At 38.7% G+C, this 22,279-nt stretch overlaps 1 protein-coding gene across 1 annotated transcript in view; it reads left to right on the forward strand.

Annotated features, from left to right (window-relative positions):
• Nucleotides 1-22,279, forward strand: part of DGKB (diacylglycerol kinase beta) — a 471,047-nt gene that overhangs the window by 199,945 nt on the left and 248,823 nt on the right. The window contains exons 16-18 of the mRNA XM_067562119.1: nt 721-837; nt 8,726-8,799; nt 16,128-16,202. Coding sequence (XP_067418220.1) covers nt 721-837; nt 8,726-8,799; nt 16,128-16,202 — 266 coding nt within the window. The remainder of the gene's footprint in view (nt 1-720; nt 838-8,725; nt 8,800-16,127; nt 16,203-22,279) is intronic.

Raw genomic sequence — 22,279 nt, forward strand, 5'->3', positions numbered from 1 at the left:
ATACAGTTAATGGAGCACTGCGCAGGATTGGGGACACAGATTTTAAGTAATCAGTTGAAAATCTGGTTGCCAAATCTCACAGTATTTCTCTTTCTAAAGAGCTGTATCTTCTCTGTCTTTCACCCACCCGTACACTCTATGCATCAATATTATCAGAAGTTGCCAACTCTTGAAATTCTGATGTAATTTAGCAGCCTGCTATGTTCTCTGTACATTTATCTTTTATAAAAGTTAATTTGAAAATATTACTCTTAAATCTATATAGTCAATTTATTATAGTACCTGAAAGTACCAATGAAAGTGTCCTTAAAACTGTCCATCATGCATCAGAAACAGTTTTCTAGAGATAGCGATCTGTTAAAGAATTTCATTTTAAATTATTAGGATTTGATGTGATTAGCTTCTACGTTAGAGAATCCAGACCTGGCTGATGGGGATAATACAATATCAGATTATCTTTCACGTCATTGTATTAATTTGTTTTGTGATTGAACAGTTGTCATCTATCTATTGCCTAGCCTCTGTGGTATATCTAGGCACATAAATAGATGTTGTGTAAAGTAGACAAATACCATGTAGTGACTTGACAGAGATCTCATTTTTGCTAAAGCAGGATCTGAATCTTTGCCTCTAGTGGAAAGGTTAGAAGTTGGATCCACTATGTCAGCTAGTGTAACAATCTATACCAAGTTAAAATGCCCTTTTGTTCTTTTCTTCTAGGAGAGACAGGCAACTGTGAAAAAGGAAAAGAGTTGCCCCCAGCAAATGAACAAATTGGGAGAACGGAACAAGATGCAAAGAGCAAATTCTGTCACTGTAGATGGACAAGGTCTTCAGGTGTGATTATTGTTTTATTTTTTTTATATGGAAATTTATAGATTGAGCCACCTTTAAAAGGAACCATTTCCCACAGTACAGTATGAATACTTCCAGTACTTGTAAGTATTGGAAAATACTAGAGTTTACCATACAATAAGGTAAATGTTTCCTTCTTGAAGAATGTCATCTGCGTAGGATTCTCACTCCTGGTTCTCTAGAATGAGACTGGTGGAACCAACCTTTTAAAATATTTTTAGCCACAAAAATATACCAGTACTGGACTGAAGCATGGTTCAGGCCCCTCAATAGATGACTGTACAGCCCATATTGTCCATACTTAGCAGATAGCACTTAGCTCTATGTTTCCATTCATCTAATACAGAGTGAAGGGACTTAATTTGTATTTATTTTCTAAAGCACCATGCACACATGTGGAACTATATGAACAATAAAAGAGTAATACTTTGTTCCTCATCACGATTCAAGCTTGGTGGAAGGTGCGACCACTGGGACTTTTTCCATATAAGCCTGACTTTATGGTGGTAGGTCAGGGAAACACCAGAAGATATAGCAAAGGTGATATCTATTCCTTCAGTTGAGGGAGTTTGCCTGCAGGTTCAAAACTTTGGGGATTTATTGGATTCTTTGCTACTTTAGGATGCCCTGATAGTGCTAGTGGTGAAAAGTATTTTTATTATTTGTTTGGCCAGGAAGCTGCAACATTTTTCTTGGAACTACATGACCCAAGTAGCACATTAGAGTCCACTTGAATGTTTGAGTTAGAATTTTCAAAAGCTTTTATATGCAGCTTAAGGTATTGGTTTAACTTTTAAAGTCTTAAATGGCTTGAGTCATCCTGTGTACTTCAGAGATCCCTGTCTCCGCGTGATACTGCAGCATTTGGGATCAACTGAGGTGCTCAAGTTAAGAGTCCTCTGGTTTACATGAAAGGAGACTGGAGGCAAGATGTTTTCAGAGAGGGTTTTTTATTCTGGAATTGACTTTCTTTGTTGGTCTGGCCTGGATTTGTTGACCTTCAAGTCATGGTGCAAGGCCTCTCTCTTCTCCCAGGTTTTTCTGTGGGGAGGATCTGAGAAGGCATGGATCAGTGAATTCAATGGGATAGGCTGGTAGGAGAAGTTTAGAGCCAGCAAACAGAGCTGAAAACTGGGGAGATTGCGGGAGGGAGTGTGTGGTGTACTGTTTTAGTTTTTTGTGTTTGTGGGGTTTTTTTCTTTTATTGGCAGAAGCTTAGGGGGGAAGGCTATGACAGCTAAAGCAGCAGCAGCAGGAATAGGGATCCAAAAAATGGAAGAGATGATGATGACTGGAAGAAAGCAGCAGGATGTATATGATTCTGAAGAGGGTACCTGAAAGGTGCTTTATTTGAATGAAGTGATACCTGATAGAGCTGATGAAAGAGAAGACCCAAGGTTTGGAAATGCAGCTAGAAACTATCACTAAGTTTCGAAGGGGAGTTGACTGGATGATGGAGGGAAGGAGAGAAGGAGGAGGAAGGGAAAAATCAAGACTTGCAGATGCAAGCTGGACCAGAAAACTGTGAGTGTAGTCTGCTGGATGAGGTTAGTGGCCAGTAGAAGCATGTGACTACAACAGGACAAATGAAAAGACTGGCTAGTGGAGAAGAAATGGAGCTGAGGAACAGGTTTGCTGACTTGGAAAATGGAAGGGAGGGGCAGGCAGTAACAGAAAATGGGAGGACTAGGAAAAAAAGAGAAGTGGCTAGTCCTACAAGAACAGGGGAAGAATCAATGGAGATAGCCAAAGTTTGGAGCCCTAAGAGGGTAGAGAATGACTTGCAGAAGATTGAAAGTGAGAACAGAAGACAAGAAGACTTGCAGCAGGAAAGAACATGAAGGGGAAGGCTGGAGAATTGCACCAACACGAGCAAGAGGCAGGACTACATGATTGGATTGGGATTCCCTCTTAAGGAGAACAGACAGACCTATCAGCTGAACTGATCCCAGTTGCCTGCTGGAGCTAACATATGTCTGAAAATATGGCTGTGGCTGAAAATGATCCTAATCAGAGTGGAAAAGAATCCATTGATTGTCCTTTATATGGGAACAATGATACTGCTATATACTCTCTGGAACTCTTCAAGGAAGACTATGCCAGGCTGGGAAAGATTCCTAAAGAAATGGTGATCTTTGGTGGGGTTCTAACTGTCCCTAGAGGAGGAGAGCAAAAATGAAACAAGATTATGATGATCAACAGATGGCTCAGGCAATGGTACTGTAAGGAGAGCTTTGGGATATTCAACACTGGGAGGCATGCACAGACAGAGGGCAGTTCTCATGGGATGGACCAACCTGATCTCTGTTTTTGCAAAGATTTTGTAGACAAAGGAAATTCATTAGATCTAATCTACTTGGATTTCAGCAAGACATTGATACAGTTCCATGTGGGAAATTATTAGTTAAATTGGAAAAGATGGGGATTAACACACAAATCGAAAGATGGATAAGGAACTTGTTAAAGGGGAAACTACAACAAGTCAAACTGAAAGGGGTACTGTCAGGCTGGAGGGAGGTTACTAGTGGATTTCCTCAATGATCGGTCTTGGGACCAACCTTATTTAACATTTTCATTAATGATGTTGGCACAAAAAGTTGGAGTGTGCTAATGAAATTTGTGGATGTCACAAACTTGGGAGGTATTGCCAATACAGAGGAGTTTGAGAATATCACACATTTAATTTGGATGACATTGAAAACTGGAGTAATAGAATGGGATGAAATTTAATAGTGCTAAATGCAAGGTCATTCATTTAGGGACAAACAAATTTTTTTGCTAACCTTTGGACGTATCCATTGGAAGTGACAGAAGAGGAGAAAGACTTGGTCAGTCATAGGATGACTATGAGATGCCAATATGACATGGCCATAAAAAAGGCTAATGAAATCCTAGGATGTTTTAGGTGATGTATTTCCAGTAGAGAGAGAGAGAGATGTTGTTACCATTGTACAAGGCACTAGTGAAACCTCATCTGGAATAATGTGTGCAATTCTGGTCTCCAGTGTTTAAAAAAGATGAATTCAAACTGGGAAAGGTGCAGAGAAGAGCTACTAGAATGATTAGGGGAATAGAGAACTTACTTTATGAGATGAGATTTAAGAAGCTTGACTTGTTTAGCCTAAGAAAACAAAGGCTGAGGGGAGATATGATTGTTTTCTATAAATACATCAGAGGGATAAACACCAGGGAGGGAGAGGAGTCATTTAAGTTAAAGGCCAATGTTGGCAAAAGAGAAAATGTATATAAATTGGCCATCAATATTAACCATCAAAGGAGTGAAATTCTGGAATAGCTTTCAAAGGGACGTAGTGGGAGCAAAAAACCTAACGTATGTCAAGACAGAGCTTGATATGTTTATGGAGGGGATGGTATGATGAGATTGCCTAAAATGCCATATGGTCCATCTGCAACTGCTATTAGAAAATATCTTCAATGGCTGGAGATGGAACACTAGATGGGGAGAGCACTGAGTTAGTACAGAGAATTCTTTCACGGGTTTCTGGCTGCTGAGTCTCACCCACATGTTCAGGGTCTAACTGATTGCCAAATTTGAAGTTGGGAAAGAATTCTCCCTCAAGTCAGATTGGCAGAGACCCTGGGGGGTTTTCACCTTCCTGATGATCTGGAGGGTGGGATGGATTGCACCCTCAGCAAGTTTGCAGATGACACTAAGCTGGAGGGATTGATAGATACCCTGAAGGGTAGGGATAGGATACAGAATGACCTAGACCAGCTGTACTCAACCTTTTTTTCCCCGAGTACCACTCGGGGAAAAAAGGGGAGGGGGGGACTTTCGGCGGCGGCGGGGTTTCGCAGTGGCGGCGGGCCGGGACTTGCGGCGGTAGCGGGGTTTCGCGGCAGCGGGGTTTCGCAGTGGGCTCCATGGCGGGAACAATGCCCTCCGCCGAAACCCTTCCACTGTTTTCCCTTTTCGGCAGCAAAATTTCGCGAGGGTAGGTGGGAGGGCCATCCCGGCGGCGGCAGATTCGGCAGCGCGGTACGGCTTGCTTACCACCCAGCCTTCTTTGGCGTACCACCGGTGGTACACGTACCACCAGTTGAGAACTGCTGACCTAGACAAATTGGAGAATTGGGACAAAAAAAAAGATGAGATTCAACAAGGACAAGTGCAGAGTCCTGCACTGAGGATGGAAGAATCCCATGCACTGCTACAGACTGGGGACCAACTGGCTAGGCAGCCGTTCTGCAGAAAAGGACTAGATGACCTCCTGAGGTCCCTTCCAACCCTAATGTTCTATGATTCCTCTACAATGTGGGGCACAGGTCACTTGCAGGTTTGAACTAGAATAAATTATGATTCTCTGTACGAGTCATTAAATGAAGATTTGAGGACCTCAGTAACTCAGCCAGAGGTTATGAGTGTATTACAGGGTGGGTAGGTGAGGTTCTGTGGCCTGTGATGTGCAGGAGATCAGACTAGATGATCATGATATTCCCTTTTGGTCATAAAGTCTATGTATGAGTTGATGAGATTCTCCAGACCTGTGAGGGTTTCAGTGTTTGAACTTATTTTATAGTGCTTCCTAATGAAGTTTATATAAGGACTCAGATTTGGTTAACAAATTAAATAAATATAGTAAGTTGTCCATTCATATTGGTAGTGTAATTTTTTGCATAAAGACAAACTGATGCTAAATTTTTGTAGCTGGATAATTAAGGTCAATGTGCTATTTTTACTACTTTAATTACATAGTAAGATAACAAATGCTTATGCTTTGTTGGATCAATAGTAATCCAAGACAAAAATTTATTTTGTATAATGTTGCCACCTCCATTTAAAATATTGAAAGTTCCATGAGTAATTTAACTCAGAATAGGTGTTCAGGGAGTTTAATTTGGAAGACTAGTACCTGGATCAGAAAACTTAATACTTAAGAATTTATTTACTGTTTTATATTTTCAAAACAATATAAACTATATAAACATTATCTAACAAATCCCCACGAAATCCCTGTGACACTGGTAGTATGGTCCTCATTTTAAAGATGGGGGAATTTGGATATATCTGGTATGCTTCTGTTGAAAACAATTGCAAGACTTCTATTGCAGCATTGAGCCCAGATCATTTAAGTGACATGTTCTGTAACTTCAGGTAGGCCTTCTTTAAATTAAAGTAAGGCATGAAAACGTTCACTAATTCAATTTAAATTTCAGGTTGCATTTTGAATTATCTGGAAATGTCTACATTATTTAGAAAAGTCATTTAGAAAAGCTGTAAGAAATTAATTGAAAGAGACCTTATTTTTTCAGAATAGAATAGAATAGAAATTGATTATTAGGCTATTTAGATGGTCCAAGAACTTTTACCTGCAATAATATGGTTGGACTTTAAAAAAAAAAAAAAAAAAAAAAAAAAAACAGCTTTGAAAAGGAAATAATTGCAGCTCTGAGATTTTTTTTGTTTGTTTGTTTAGACAAGTATCAAGAAAAAAACATGTCACAGAAGAATGTGCAGGTAACTCAGTGGCATAGGAGATCTGTGCTACTTAAAGAAGATTATTAATCATAGTTAAGCACATTAATCTTACTTCTTTCTAGCTAACCAGCATAATGATCAGGATTATTATTTCTAATTAGAGGAAGTAATAGATCATGTGTAACCTTAGGATGAGTCTCATTAATTAACCTGAGTCCTAAGGGATTTCAGATAGGTAGTCCGTCTTTGTCACAATGAGCACCATTGGTATACACTTAGTTCACAGGAACAAACATCATTGGAATTGGACTAAGCAATTAAAATTGATTAAAATTATAGGTAAGAATTAAATATCTGACAATCCTTAATATATCCTGCAATTTTATATCCAATGTATGCTCATGCACAAACATCCAGTGCATACTCTGTACAGATATACTGTACCTGATTCTGATGTTGTATTGGTTTTACATTTGGGTAACTCCATTGACTTCACTGGAGTTACTCCTATTTACCCTGGTGTAATTTAGATCAGAATAAGACCCACCCGGTATATAATTATAGGTGGAACTGGTAGTGCTGTCTGTAGGTAAAGTTGCACGCACTTTACATTTTAAGACTGTTTTCAGTTGCTTATTGCATTACCAAACTTTAACTGAAATTCTCCAGAGTGTATGCCTGTCTTAGACAGAGTATTTTGGAAATATTCACTGAATGGGTTCTGCCATTTATAGACTCATAGACTTTAAGGTCACAAGGGAGCATTATAATCATCTAGTCTGACCTGCACAATGCAGGCCACAGAACCTCACCCCCACCCACTCCTGTAATAGACTCCTCACCTATGACTGAGTTAGTGAAGTCCTCAAATAATGGTTTAAAGACTTCAAGATACAGAGAATCCACCAGCGAGTGACCTGTACCCCATGCTGCAGAGAATGAGATTAAGGAGAAATACTTTATTTTGCTAGTTTAAAAAAATATAGTACAATCATTTCACTGGAAAGCACTAGCATCTCCATGCTTCGGAGCAAGGACTTGAATTTTGGTAGAGGACCTGAATATTTTGTTCAGTATGTTCTTTTTGCTGTCTCCATCAAAAATCATGCTAATCTGGCCAATTTATAAACCTCTGAAAAAATCTTACTTTGCACATACTCAGTGGAGACTTGCTACAGTTTAGTATATAAACTCCCCAAAGATTCCATCTGCACTGAATATGCTCCAGCCTGGGCCTAGAGGGGCTGAACAGGACTTTCTCTGCAATTGCTCCTCCCAGCTGCCAGGAGTCAGTGTGGCATCAGGCACAACAATTGGGAGCAGGGACAATCTTAATTCTGGCTTTTGCTAACTTTTGAGTGCTTCACTTTACAACCTTAACATTCTTTTAATATGTTTTTTAATGTAATATGTGTATAAAATGATGTTGTTAATTTTAATGTAAAAGTGTTGCTTAATGGGTTGAAAAGGGATATAAGAGCAGATCTTCAGCTGGTAAAACATTTTTGTAAATTCATTTAAGTCAGTCAAGCTATGACAATTTACATCAGATGAGGATGTGTCCCATAATAACTGAAAGGGAAGATTAATTATATTGTCTATTAAGGTGCTGATAGTTTTGCTTCTATGCTAAAAACTGATGTCAGTAAGTATTATATTACATCTCTGAATCATAGAATCTTAGGACTGGAAGGCATGTCAAGAGGTCATCTAGTCCAGTCCCCAAATGAAGGGGGGGAAGCAGGCAGAGAGCATTCTCTTCTCCAATATCAATATTTCTATCTTTGTCTCTGTTCTCTTCCTCCTACCTCATCTTCTTTTTTCTCCTCTTCTTTCTTGGTTATTTTAAAGAGCTGATTGGTACTGATAGCTATACTTTTTTTTAAAACCATGCATGGTTTTATCTCATTTCAATTAGTGAGGGTTAGTGATATGAAAAAAAATACATGTGAAATCACCTTAAAGTTCAACATTTCACATAATTTAGGTGCATACACACATACTGGAAATGCTCATTTTACTTTAAAAAAATGATTTTTTTTTCTTGAGACCTTATGTTATCTTTATTGCTTTTCTGCCATGGGCTATACCTGCTCTGTCAAATCAGAGTCATTCATTTCTTGCATCAGCAGGTGCGTATCTCTTTTATTTAGGAATATAGTTTATAAGTGCCAATGTTGAATTGATTTCAGAGGAACTTGCCTTTAAAATGAGAGCACAGCAGTACAGTAGAGAGAGAATAATAAATTACACAATTTGTAGAAAATTAGTCAAAAGGGGATTATTGCAAATTGTGAAATTATTTCCAACTGGATTACAGTTATAAGAGCACAGCCCGAGTTTACAATAAGCTTGTTTATTTCTGTCTGCTGTAGGATAAATTTAATGCAACACACATTAATGAATGCATGTTTTATTCCCTACTTTTAGATCACTCCGGTTCCAGGAACTCATCCGCTTTTAGTTTTTGTCAACCCTAAAAGTGGTGGGAAACAAGGAGAAAGGTATGTTCTTTATTTTTTTTTAATTTTTATTAAGTGTGTCAGTTTTTCTAATATGTTGATCCTTGGTGTCAGAATGCAGTTGAAAAGCAAGTACTTTGAATGGCTTTTGGCATATATTTTAATAATGTGATGGCCTTAGATTTGGTCATCCCTAGTATCCTTTTCAGCAGAGGTATTAGTACAGTAGTTACTAATGAGAGTGAGTTCTCTGCAACATTTTCACTTCAAGCCCCCAAATATTAACTATATCCAATGTTTTATGTATATAATTTAATTTGGGCTTCTATCTCTTGTACTAATTCTGATACTTTAACAATTCTCTTTATAATTCCCATAATAGTTGGCCATTTAGGCTAATGTTATATCAAGGGCAATAGATATGCTTTTTGTTCTGATGTAAATCTACCCTTATATCGAACAATAAAAAAAAAGTCTTCCACTCTCATTATAACACTGACCACAATGGCCAAGTATTATGAGAACTATAAGAGGGAAGCATTACAACAGTGTGTTTAAAGTAGCAAGTCCTGCAAACACTTACATATGTGCTTAACTTTATGTATGTCAATAGTCACATTGGCTTTAATGGGACTATTCACAGGTATAAAGTTAAGCATGTGCATAAGTTTAGCTCAGCAGTGACACTACCCCAAATTAGCCATTATGGAGTGGTGGCAGGGAGCCCCTTCCTTCTCTTCTCCTCTACACCCCCCCCCCCCCCCCCCCCCCCCCCAAAGCAGCAAGTTTCAGAGTTCACACCCATTAAAATGCATGGGGCGGCTCAGACCACTTAAAACTATTGTGTCGGGTTGTCTCCGAACTCTCACAGAAAGCACGTATGTCACATTTTCAAGATGTACTTCAAATCTACAAATGCTAAAAATATAATTTTATTTTTAACTAAAGCTGAGTTTCTAGTGTCATTGTGCACCTCTAGAAACCAGGGTAGTGCTCGCAGTGCCAATGTCTTAATCTGGCCTTGACCCCCTTCTAGAAGGCTAGGTTGCAATCTTCTAGCCAAGTGCTACATAAAACATTCCTGATCACTGCAGCTATTCGAATATCCAGAAACAGCAAAGGATCAAACAGGACCCCAAATTGTGAGTCAAGGGAGGGAGTATATATAATATCTGCCATTTCCTCCAGTTATTTTCCCCCCAGAACACTAACATTATCTTAATTTTGCCTCTAGACATTGAGGAGGCTGATTAGCTGTTCTTTCTGGGTCTAATGAAATGGTGATGCAACATGCTGTCAGCATTCTAAGGCACCGCAGCCCATTTCATTCACTGTGTCCCCTAATGGTCTCTCCTAATCCATATCGGCAAAGGTGACAGAACAGAACCCTGTGGTACTGACTGGGGAGATTCTCAGGGCAGAAAAGTAATTGACTAAAACTACCCTCAGAGGCCTCTGGGGAAAAGAAAAATGGGACAACTCAAGTGAATTAGCTAATCACTGGTATAGCCCAAACAGATGTTAACAATAATTGTGTCAAAGGCAGGTGATTGATCTAAAATAGCTAGCATAAAGACTTCCCAATTAATCACCACAAGGAGGCTGTCCACAAATGAGACTAGAGCTATCTTTGCACCATAAGCAGGCCTAACCTGGCTAGAAATGTGCTCTTGGCCCATATACAGAATATCCTCTTTAAGGTGTACTGCTGTGGTCATTTCATCTTAATATAAGTAATGTTTCAGAAGAATAACAAGAATGTACTTAAGGGCATATATTGTGTTGAAGGATTAATTCTTAAGCATGAATTAATCTTCAGGACCTGGTAGTAGTAGTAGTAGTAGTTTACTTTTTTAATTTTCCTGGAATGCCTTTTTTGAATTGCTATCTGGACAGCAACCAGGGACAGTCAAAAGATAATTATAGACCGTAGCATCAACACAGCACAAAGGGCTGCACAGACAGGCAACTTGGGGTGTTCTTCTCTACTGTTTTGACCTTGTATAATCATTTACACATGTGCAAGGTGAAGTGATACCACTTTACACCCACTCTGTACAGGTGTACTACACAAAGTGCAAGGCAGTATAGAATCATATGCATTGTTTGTGCCCCAGGCATTATGTAGCCAAATAATAGAGGATAGGATGTAACAAAACCAGGTTGACTGACCAGCAGTGTTTGTTGTTATCTCTTGTTAGGCCCTTGGTTTTTGAGACTGGATTTATTTATTTAGTAAAAATAGTATTTGAAAGGAGGACTGGGGATTTCAGGTCTCCTGAAAGAAACGTGCTTTTAGTGTGTTTTTGTCGTTAGGGTTTTTGGGGTTTTCTTTAAGAACTTGAAGGAGAAATACTGTGATTTTCATTCAATAAAGAAAGGTTGTCATAGATTTTGTTAAGAATCTGATAGTTCTTTATAATGTTTCTCTGTGAATCTCCACTGTGAGACTGTGAGTGTATGTACACAGTAAAAAAAGCAAAAAACAACAAAAAAAACCCCAATAAATCCCAAGCTCCTGGCAGAGAGTCTAAGAGCCTGTGTCAACTGGTTGGCCTCACAGAGCTTGTGCCATGGGGCTAAAAATAGCAGTGTGGAAGTTCACACTCAGAGACCCTACCCCTTTGTCATATGGTACCAACCCATTTCAGTGCATTTTGGGAAAGGTACACATACCTTCCTGTTTCAACATTATAGAATTAATTTTATAAATACTTATAACTTTCCCTTAGTTCTTTTCTTATTCTGGCCACATCTCTGAAATTGAGGGAAAAGGATTGAGGAATCATTTGGTTTAAGGCAGGCGTGGATCTTCTTGAATATTGGCACAGGATGGTGCATTCATACAGTGTGTGGACCTGTTAAAGCAATATATTTAGAGAACAAAAGTTCCTGTGGCTAGTAGTCTCTTTTACTTCAACAGAGTCTAGTATTAACGTTATTACAGGTAATAAAAGTAAAATTCTTTTCAATAAGAGTGGTTATATAGTTTAATACAATTTTATTCTTGAGATTTTAAAAATCTATATACCAGTACACTAAAAAAGTTGAACAACTAGTAGGTACATAATCACTTTATAAAATAAAGCATACTATGAAACTGCTCCAATTATTCTTTCTTTTTAAATGATGGGCTAGATAATGACTCTCAATGAACAACATTTTAACATTGACTTGGACCTAGCATACACTACAGTTGTTTAGAAAAGATGTTTATAAAGGATTAGAAAAAAATACAATTCAATGTATAATAAAAGGAAAATAACATTAAGATTTAATTGACAACTCCAAACTTTTCATGTACCAAATATATATTGACATTAAAAATGAGATTACATAGACGTGAAGTGAATCTCATTAATGTTATTAAGATAGCCTTCACATACTAAATCAAATCATAATATAGAATTTAAAAAATACTGTGTGTAAAATGGAAATTAAATGGTTGAGAATACACTTTGTCTGAAAGATGTTTTAGTATCCATCTCTGAGCTAACACTTCTATATGCATCCTTAAAATCTAAGTAATCAAAACAACTTTCTGTTTTCTGTAAATAAAACACATAGATTTACTTCATTACTGACAAAATAGTTTAATCAACAGTAAGTGATTTCAGACAAATGGCTAGGCATGTGGCACATATTACTTCCCAAGAATCTTTATTGTCAGAGGTTACGTTTCTCATGTAACATCATTACTAAATTGTACAGATGTTACGCGATAGTCAATGCTAGCGTTCCCCTTCCCCATTTTCCAATCTGTCTGGCCAGCAAGTGAGTTTGGGCAATTGTTTCCTTGACAAGCGCACAGACTTATGCACAGGAGATCAGCTTCCATTCACTGACATTTCCTGCTGACTCCACATTCAGTATCTATGCAGTACAGGCTGATGAGATCTTTGACTTCATTTGTTTCAGACAACCTTGGTTCAAAGTGGCCACCCCAGCCAAAACCCCAGCTGCGACTACCATGAGTTCCTAAACTCTCATTTGGCATTAAAAAAGTTTCGGTGCCATGTCTAAAAATATGCTTTTTTTAATTCAGACTATCTAGCAGGAAACACTGCTCTACATTTTACATTTTTTAATGAAAGGTATATGCCAAATGCTGTACTCCTTTCTCCGTGTCAGCCTGGATGATTTAAATTCGAATGCCTCTAATGCACCACTCTTGTGACCAACTTCTCCTCCCAGTCTATCCACCTTTCCTTTACACAGATGTTTTTTAGCCTCCTAGTAGATCATTGTCTGTCTTTATTCTTTTAAAGGCTTGATTTTAGTCCCAAGAAAGGCAGCCCAACCCAACCTAGCAGTCGGCCTCAATGAGCTTTGTGCAGTGGTGCTGCCTGCCACTCTGCCTCATGATTCTGTCTGCAGTCCTCCATCCCCCAGCCCCAGTCACAAGGCAGGGTGCCTTAATTCTCCTCCTCTATGTGTAAAAGCAATGTATTTGATCAGAACATGTCAGTATGATTATGTTGTTTGCTACTGTATATATCAAACTGGGGCAGAGAAATTATTTAACTGTCCATTCCCCAATCTTGAGTATATCACTCACAGTGTTTCAGCCAGTTACAGTTTAGCATAAAGGGAAACATTTACAGGCAGTTCCTTCCTCCTCCTTGGTAAATGTATGAACTGAAATTAATCGTTCCTGAGTTTTGGCTTTTACACAAAGACTAACATACATAAATACACGTAAGTTATCAAAATCTTAGCATTATGATAGTAGAAAGCCGGGTGTGTGGGCTCAGCATGATTCATCTCTGAATGATTCTGGTAGGGCTGATTTGAACATATCTACTGGCTGTAATAGAATATTTTCAAGTAAGAGGGCAGTGATAAGAATATTCACTAGTCTCCACTTTTCAATGTGATAGGGTGAATATAGTTGGTATGATGGAAATATTAAGAATGTCACTTGACTCACTGTATACTGTGCACAGGTAGTAGTTAAAACAGCATTATCAGAATCATTCAGTGATGAGTCCTGACCCATCCCAAATAGCTAATAGATAACCATTCAGGGCACTCACCTGGGGTGTACCCTAATCACCAGGCCAAAGAGTCCGAGTCTTCTTGTCTGTGGCCCAATGAATATTTAACTATTTACACAATGGGTCTAACGGCAGAGATTGAAAGAGAGACTGACTGTTGTGTCCTAACTGGACTATTGGCTCTTCTGGTTTGGTGCTCTTTTAGGACAGATTCCACCCATCAGGGAGCAGTGGCACGCATATAGACCAGCCAGCAAATTAAAGGTGCAGTACTTTGTCTTCTCATGTTTAAGATACTGCACTCCTTATAGCTAAATGTTTATGTAAAGACACACAGAATTTTAAAATCCACCTGTCACATTTCTGGTTTAGTAGTCACCATGATAATTCAGAGTAGTTTGCCCATCGGCAAAATGAAGCCAGTCACCCTTATTGACTTTCTCTCATGACTGGCACCCAGGCTGTAATAGTGGGTGGCTAAGTGGTTGGGGTAATTTGTCAAGGGACTGACTAACAATGATAAATAATGGGTACATTAAGGAAATTCTTCAATATGGTAAATTTACAGATTACCATAGTTTAAGAGATTTGTTATATATATAGCCTTTCCCTCTCCTGCCTAGTAAATTATACATTTATTACTAAAAGGTACATAGAGATTATGTACAGGCAACTTCGGTTGTTTTTTTTGTTTTTTTTCTAATTTGAAACCATTTAAACACTGTAGGTTCAAAAGTTCAGCTCAGTTGTTATTAGATTCCAATTTTGCTTAGGGGAACATCTGTGAATAAAGGAGCAGAAAGGGAAAATCTAATGGAAAAATAAAATGTAAATGGAGCAGAGTGGGGGGCAAAAAACAATTAACAGAGACTTTTAAAAAAGGAGCAGATAAGGAAGAGAAAGATATTAGAGTGAAAAAATTAATACAGTATTAAAATGTGTTATTCAAAAATATCAATTATTCTGAGGAAATATACATTTAAATTACAAGGAGGAAAGGCTTTATGAACTCAAATTAGTAAATTAGATCCTAGCCTTCATGTGGGAGGCTCACAGAGCCTCAAACTCCATGAGGTCTTTGCTCATCCCTTAGTGAGAAGTGGAAAAGAATATTTATGACAAGGAAACAATTCTATCTGTTGTACTCATTACTGGAAATTATTTAAACCGTTCAGTACTGTGAAACAAAACATGTCTCCTGTTTTTAGGAGACACGGCACTCTTTTTTTTAAATGTATTGTTATTATTTATTGTTTGTAATTGTTATTGTTTGTTTGTTTGTTTATTTATCATAGTGCCAAAACCCTTCATGAATCCCCATTGAGCTAGGCACTGTACAAACACAGTACAAACACAGAACAAAAAGACAGTGCCACCCCCAAAGAGTATGCAATCAAAAAAAGTGTTGCCAACCTTTTTGAAAATTGTTTTCTTTATCTTAATAAATGTTTGATGGCTATTTTTGTATGGGATATGACAAATCTGTGTATAAATATATCAGTAAGTCCCACCATGACATTGATATTAGTGGAAAGCATACTTAAGTTTAACTAAAGCCACTTTTAAGGCTCTTCATGCCTGCCTCATACATCTCTGTTTTCCTCATACTAATTTTGTCTCCTATTCATGACTTCACATCCTTTTTCATGCTGATTCCTATTTCTGGATCAGCCTGACCTATAAGTGTTCTCCATTTGCATTCCTATGTATTTTTAATAAATGATCAGAATATGACAGGTCAAATGATTACAACCCAAAATTCTCTTATATAAAACAATGGGAAAAATAAAAATGATTTTGTAATTTTTGGTGGGTAAAAAACACTAATACTTTGCTGATTGCACCCTCAAATCAAACAGTCAGATGTCTAAATGCTAGTATTTGCATCCACAATTAGTTTTGCCTGTAATTTTATGCCAGTAATTAATTGCAGATATAAAATTGTGCCTCTAAAATTTTACACCCAAATGCTCTCCCATGTGCTTTTTTGCCTCCTCCCTTGTTTTGTCATCATACTAATCCCACCTATGTGCTGATGATGTCTTTACTCACTATTTATATACTCTATATTTAACTGTTATCTGCTTATATCAAGAACCTTGTCTCAATGCTATATTGGCAAAGCACTATGCACATCTATGGAGTCATATAAATTATAATTGAAACAATCATATATTTGATTTACTTTATTGTAATAATGTGAGATATTATCTTAAATTATTAAATGTATTAAGGTACAACTTATGTTAACTGCTTAAGTTCTTTCATCCAAATTTCTTTCATTTGTTTTGTTTTTTAAAAAAATTCCAAAAGCATAACTTATTCATTTAAAAATTACTAAACATTTTTCTCCTAACTTTTTTGCCTTTGCAGAATTTACAGAAAATTTCAGTACCTTTTAAATCCTCGTCAAGTTTACAGTCTTGCTGGAAGTGGACCAATGCCAGGGTAAGTCAAAGGCTAATAGCATTACCAGGAACTCATTTAATAAAATACTGCATAATTAAATAAACAGACTGATACACAAAGATATAGTGTGTTTTGAATGTGTCAACACATATTTATGTATTAACTGCAGAAATGACACAAATTATATGTCTTTACATATAAAACCACACATCATATATGTGGTACTGATAAGCCTATGATATACTACAACATTGTGTGATAAATTACAATCTACTTGCATCTTTGACTGTCAAATCTGCATTCTACATTCCCACCCCCCCCCCCCCCCCACCCCTCTAGGACTCTCTAATGTTTCATTTATCTGAGTAGTCTCAAAGAGCCAACTGTGGTAGAAATATTTCCTTCTGTCTCCTAACTATGGAATATTGTTCCCAAATATGACACTGGCACTAAGGCACTTACTCACTCCATAGATCCTGGGGCACCGGGTTCAAAAATAGCACTCGACTTAACTTAAACGGTCTAAGGATTTATCTAGGTAATGCTGGCTGTAGCACTCCCACTAGTACTCCACTCCACCCCCAACATGTCCCTTCCCTGCTGCTTCCACTTCCAAAAAGCTCCCGATGGAAGGAGCAGAATGGGTAGCATATAACCAACTACACTGATTTTAAACCACTGAGAAGAATGGTATGGTAAAGAGATTCTGCCACTGCTGCTAACATGAAGGCTGGAGACACAGGGCCTAAATCTCCTTTTATACCATTGTAAATCATATGTAAATCCATTAATACCATTGCAATTTTATATTGGTGTAAGTGAGGACAACTTAGGTCCAGGTTTTTCAAGACTTGGGTTTGCAAGATGTGTTACATTGTGTTGGCTGTGTCTTCTAAAGGAAAATAGAAACTCAGAATGTGGAATGGTGAAAAATATATTGAAAGAACTTGAAACTATGGGATCCATGATATATTTTTTCTTGCCAGTAATATTCTCCTGCATCTGATGTGAAGGCAGGGGTTTTTTTATTTTATTTTTTGGGGGGGTTTTTTTGGTTTTGTTTTTGTTTTTGTTTTGATCACTTTGTGTGGGTTTTTGTGTTTTATTAAACTCACCTTGGAGCATAGACCAAACATGAATGAATAGATTGGGAAATTATAGTATGCTCTATAAGGGGTTATTGCTAAAGGTTAATAGGTCATGACAAGCACCCTTTACCATTTTATGAACTGTATAAGACTTCAGACTCTACACTGCAGATTGAGTTCCACCTTGACAACTTTTAAAACTACAGAAATAGCTTTCTTCAAACTTAGCTTATTTTGTAATTTTCACTGAGACTTAAAAATCAAACCAAGTCTGGAGCCTCTGTGTACTGCACAGTAATTACACTTTATATTTTCCTTTGTAACATTTTATCAGATAACTTGTGATGATATAAAGAGAGAATGTGTTTTAAGGCATCAGCACAAGAGGGCAGTATTAAATGCAGACTCAAAGCCCTAAACTGAGAGTCTCAACTTTTAAACTCCATCTCTCTTTGAAATATAACAGTGTTTTTTAGATTTTTTTGAATTTCTCTTCTAATTAGGAAACTAAACAGTTTACGTAGTGTCTCTCTGAAGAAATTTCTAATGAATTTTCAAGTAGGCATTGCATTTCATTAATCAAGTTTTGTTTTTTATTCATTTCATAGAAAAGAATAATCATACATTTCCAGGTATCTCTTGCCAACTTTTCTTGCTTCAGGCAGTAGAATGTGGACTGTGTATAATTCATCCCTTTTACAGGTAGTTGCTTCTGTGAAAATCCAGATAGTTGAATAAACACATTCTCTCATTCATTTACCCATTTTTTCTTTGTCTTCACATAGGTGTTTTATCAAACACAAGCCAGTTATTTTAGATTGTCAGTCAAATCTTTACATTTATTAAATTTCACCATTTCTTGCATTTCAAGTAAAGGGAAATATGGAGGGGAGTCCACTTCCCAACTCTTATTAAATAGAAAAGGGCTATATAAATGGAACATAAATATTTGTTTAAATTATTTATTCACATTTTTCATGATCACCAAAATCCATTTAAATTGTCTCTCTTGGGACTGTTTTATTGAGCATTTCATTTCACTTCAGATATGTTTACCAGACTTATGTAATGTTTATATTATTGCTGTGCACTTCAGTTGTTTTCAATTTTCTGTTCAGTTAATATTAGTTGAAAGTTTTCAGTTGATTTGCTCTGGGAATCTTTGTGCCGAACAAATATGCAGAGGAACCAGGAGAGCAGGAAAACCCCAGATTGCAGAGTGGGTCTAAAGCTATAACACTCTGTGGAAGCAACTAGAACTCAGTGGTTGGATCTCTTGACCTGAACCTTTATGATGGAATGCCATAGCCTTTCCCCAGCACATATCACAACAGAGGGCCCATCAACAGAACTGAGCAGCTGCAGTACCAATGGAGCCTCAGCCCAGGTGAAGACAGGGGCAAGGCTGGCCTCTATACGGAATCCTGTATCTGAAATTTTTTGAAGAGTTTAAATAAATTCTGGAAATATTGGATTCAACTTTCCCCACTAATTCTCTCCCATTCAAAAGAGCATTTCAGAAGAAGATTGTGTGTTTTAGAACAACAGCTACTGGACATATGATTATGAATCTGCATTAAATAGTAATGCAAGTCAGTAGAGGGCAATGTGTTGAATCTGCTGCTGCTCTCTGTATCCTGACAGGGGAATGGTCGGGACAACTAGGAGGGAGATGTTTTGTAGAAGTTCAGAGGATGGTTGGAGGGACCGGGACAAAGGCAGATGCTCCAGGGTGAGAGATCAGTGGTCTCAAACACAAGTCCCCAGGTAGTCCTGAGACCTGACCCACCACCCGGCCACTTTCATGTACCAGCAGAAAGTGAGGGCTAGCAAACCATAGCTCACCATAGGCACCGTTCACCAAGCTAACCATTGGAGGAGATTTCCGGCCTTTCCAATTGGCTCAGACTCACTATTTAAGCCAGACAGAGGCATAGGAAATTGTTTGAGCAACAAGGTGAATCCCTGAGTGGCTGCCATATTGAACCCTGCCTTCTCTCCTGACTTCTGAGCCCTGCCTTGTTCCTGATTCCTGCATTCCAGGCTTGTTTCAGATCCCTGTTTTTATGCCCCACCCCTGGCTATTGACCCTTTTACCGTTGGCTTGACTCCTATCTCTGTCTCTGTTTCTGGCTCCCGACCATCACTGCTCTGACTATGAGGTCTAACCACCTACATAGAATCATAGAATATTAGAGTTGGAAGGGACCTTAGCAGTTCATCTAGTCCAATCCCCTGCTCAAAGCAGGACTAACCTCAGCTATATCATCCCAGCCAGGACTTTGTCAAGCTGCAGCTTAAAAACCTCTAAAGATGGAGATTCCACCTCCTCCCTAGGTAACCCATTCCAATGCTTCACCACCCTCCTAATGAAAACGTTTACCTAATATCCAACCTAGACCTCCCCCACTGCAACTTGAGACCATTGTTCCTTGTTCTGTCATCTACTACCATTGAGAACAGCCTAGCTCCATCCTCCCTGGAACTCTCTTTCAGGTAGTTAAAGGTGGCTATCAAATCCCCCCTCATTCTTCTCTTTTGCATACTAAACAAGCCTAGTTCCCTCAGCCTCTCCTCATAAATCATGTGTTCCAGCCCCCTAATCATTTTTGTTGCCCTCCACTGGACTCTCTCCAACTTGTCCACAACCTTTTTGTAGTGCGGGGCCCAAAACTGGACACAGTACTCCAAATGCGGCCTCACCAATGCCGAATAGAGGGGAATAATCACTTCCCTTCATCTGCTGGCAATGCTCCTACTAATGCAGCCCAATATGCTATTAGCCTCTTGGCAACCAGGACACACTGCTGACTCATATCCAGCTTCTTATCCACTGTTACCTGCAGGTCCTTTTCTGCAGAACTGCTGCCTAGCTCGTTGGTCCCCATTGTGTAGCTGTGCATGAGATTCTTCCATCCTAAGTGCAGGACTCTGCACTTGTCCTTGTTGAACCTCATCAGATTTCTTTTGGCCCAATCGTCCAATTTGTCTAGGTCACTCCGTATCCTATCACTACCTTCCAGGGTATCTACCACTCCCCCTAGCTTAGTGTCATCTGCAAACTTGCTGAGGGTGCAATCTATCCCACCCTCCAGATCATGAATGAAGATGTTGAACAAAACCGGCCCCAGCACCGACCCCTGGGCACTCCGCTGCCAGCTGGAGCCATTGATCACTCCCCGTTGAGCCCGATGATCTAGCCAGTTCCCTATACATTTTACAGTCCTTTCAGCCAACCCATACAACTTTAACTTGATGATCCTGGTCTACAACAGCCTGGTGGCTTTGCAGCTTTGGTTTCCAGAACTGTGTGTGGTTGGGTATATCTCAGCTTAAGAGGACTCATGTACATAGTGGACTCAGTTGAGAGGACTCATGTACATAGTGTAGATAAAAACATGTACACAATCTCAATAAACAAATCACACCATATCTCACTCAGGGACATTAATTCCTCACCGAAGACCAGCTGCAAAGTCCCAAAATCAACTGCTACTCAGCCTAGGAGGGGTAGTGTTCCAGAGGGGTAGTGTTAGTATGTATACAGCAAAAACAATGAGAATCCTGTAGCACCTTAGAGACTCACAGATTTCTGCAGGCATAAGCTTTCATGGGCTGCAACACACTTCGTCAGATGCATGATATGGAAATCACAGATAGGAGGTATATATATATATATACATCCAAGGGTAAGAAACAACAATGGGGATGGTAAGTACTAACAAAGTCCATTCAGTTAGAGTAGATGAGGCCTATTCACAACCATTGATTAGAAGGTGAGAATGTGTGAACAGTGACAATTACTTCTTGTAATGAGATAACCATTCCAAGTCCCTATTCAGACCCAGTCTGATTGTATCAAGTTTGCATATGAGTTCCAGCTCTGCAGTTTCTCGCTGAAGTCTGTTTTTGAAGATTTTTTTTTGTAGAAGCATGGCAACTTTCGAGTCAGCTACAGAGTGTCCTGGGGGATTGAAGTGCTCTCCTACTGGTTTATGGATGTTACCATTTTTTATGTCTGATTTGTGTCCATTTATTCTTTTGCGTAGTGACAGTCCGGTTTGGCCAACGTACATGGCAGAGGGGCATTGCTGGCACATGATGGCATATATTACATTAGTACACGTGCAGGTGAATGAGCCCTGATGGTGTGGCTGATGTGGTTAGGACCTGTGATGGTGTCACTAGAGTCAATGTGCGGGCAGAGTTGGCAATGGGGTTTGTTGCAGGGATAGTTTCCTGGGTTAGTGTTCTTGTTGTATTGTGTACGGTTGCTGGTGAGTATTTGCTTCAGGTTGGGGGGCTGTCTGTAAGCAAGGATATGCATACCTCCCACAGCTTGAGCGAGTGAGGGATCATCTTCTAGGATAGGCTGTAGATCCTTAATGTGTGTTGGAGAGATTTTAACTATGGGCTGTAGGTGATGGCCAGTGGTGTTCTGTTGTTTACTTTGTTGGGTCCTGTAGTAAGTGACTTCTGGGTACCTCTCTGGCTCTGTCAATTTGTGTCTTCACCTCCTCAGTGTGCTCTAAGTATTGGCACATTAATTAATGGTTTAGAAAATCTTTATTTGGGGCAGAAAGATAAGGGTGCACTAGAGAGAGCCTGTAAACACTGCAGCTGAAGACAAGGATAAAAGGTACTTCACGGTTATAGACTGCCAGTTAACAAAGTGACATGAAAATTGCCAGGCTGATACATTGTGTAATTTGTGACTAGCACCTGTGTTTTTAGTCTTGAAAAGAGTTTCCATGTTTGGTTGTTATATCTCTATAGGAGCTTTCTACTTCTGTCAACAGCTGTTATTGTGAATGTAATGATTTTGAAGAATCTGAACTTCAGTCATTATTCACCTTACAGAGTGGTAAATAATAGCTGGATGAATAGGAGATGGACTGTAGACCTACATGACACTGTGGAGAGGTCACTGTTTTTCAGAGGCTTTGCCCATCTGAAAAGACTCCATATTGCATTAAGTGCTGTATTTGAAATATGTTATTTTTATACCTGATAATGGGAATTATGTTC

This window comes from Emydura macquarii, unplaced genomic scaffold (genome assembly GCF_026122565.2).
Source record: "Emydura macquarii macquarii isolate MOO-44397 ecotype Brisbane River unplaced genomic scaffold, CSIRO-AGI_Emac_v2 contig_2422, whole genome shotgun sequence".
Classification (NCBI taxonomy): Eukaryota; Metazoa; Chordata; order Testudines; family Chelidae; genus Emydura; species Emydura macquarii.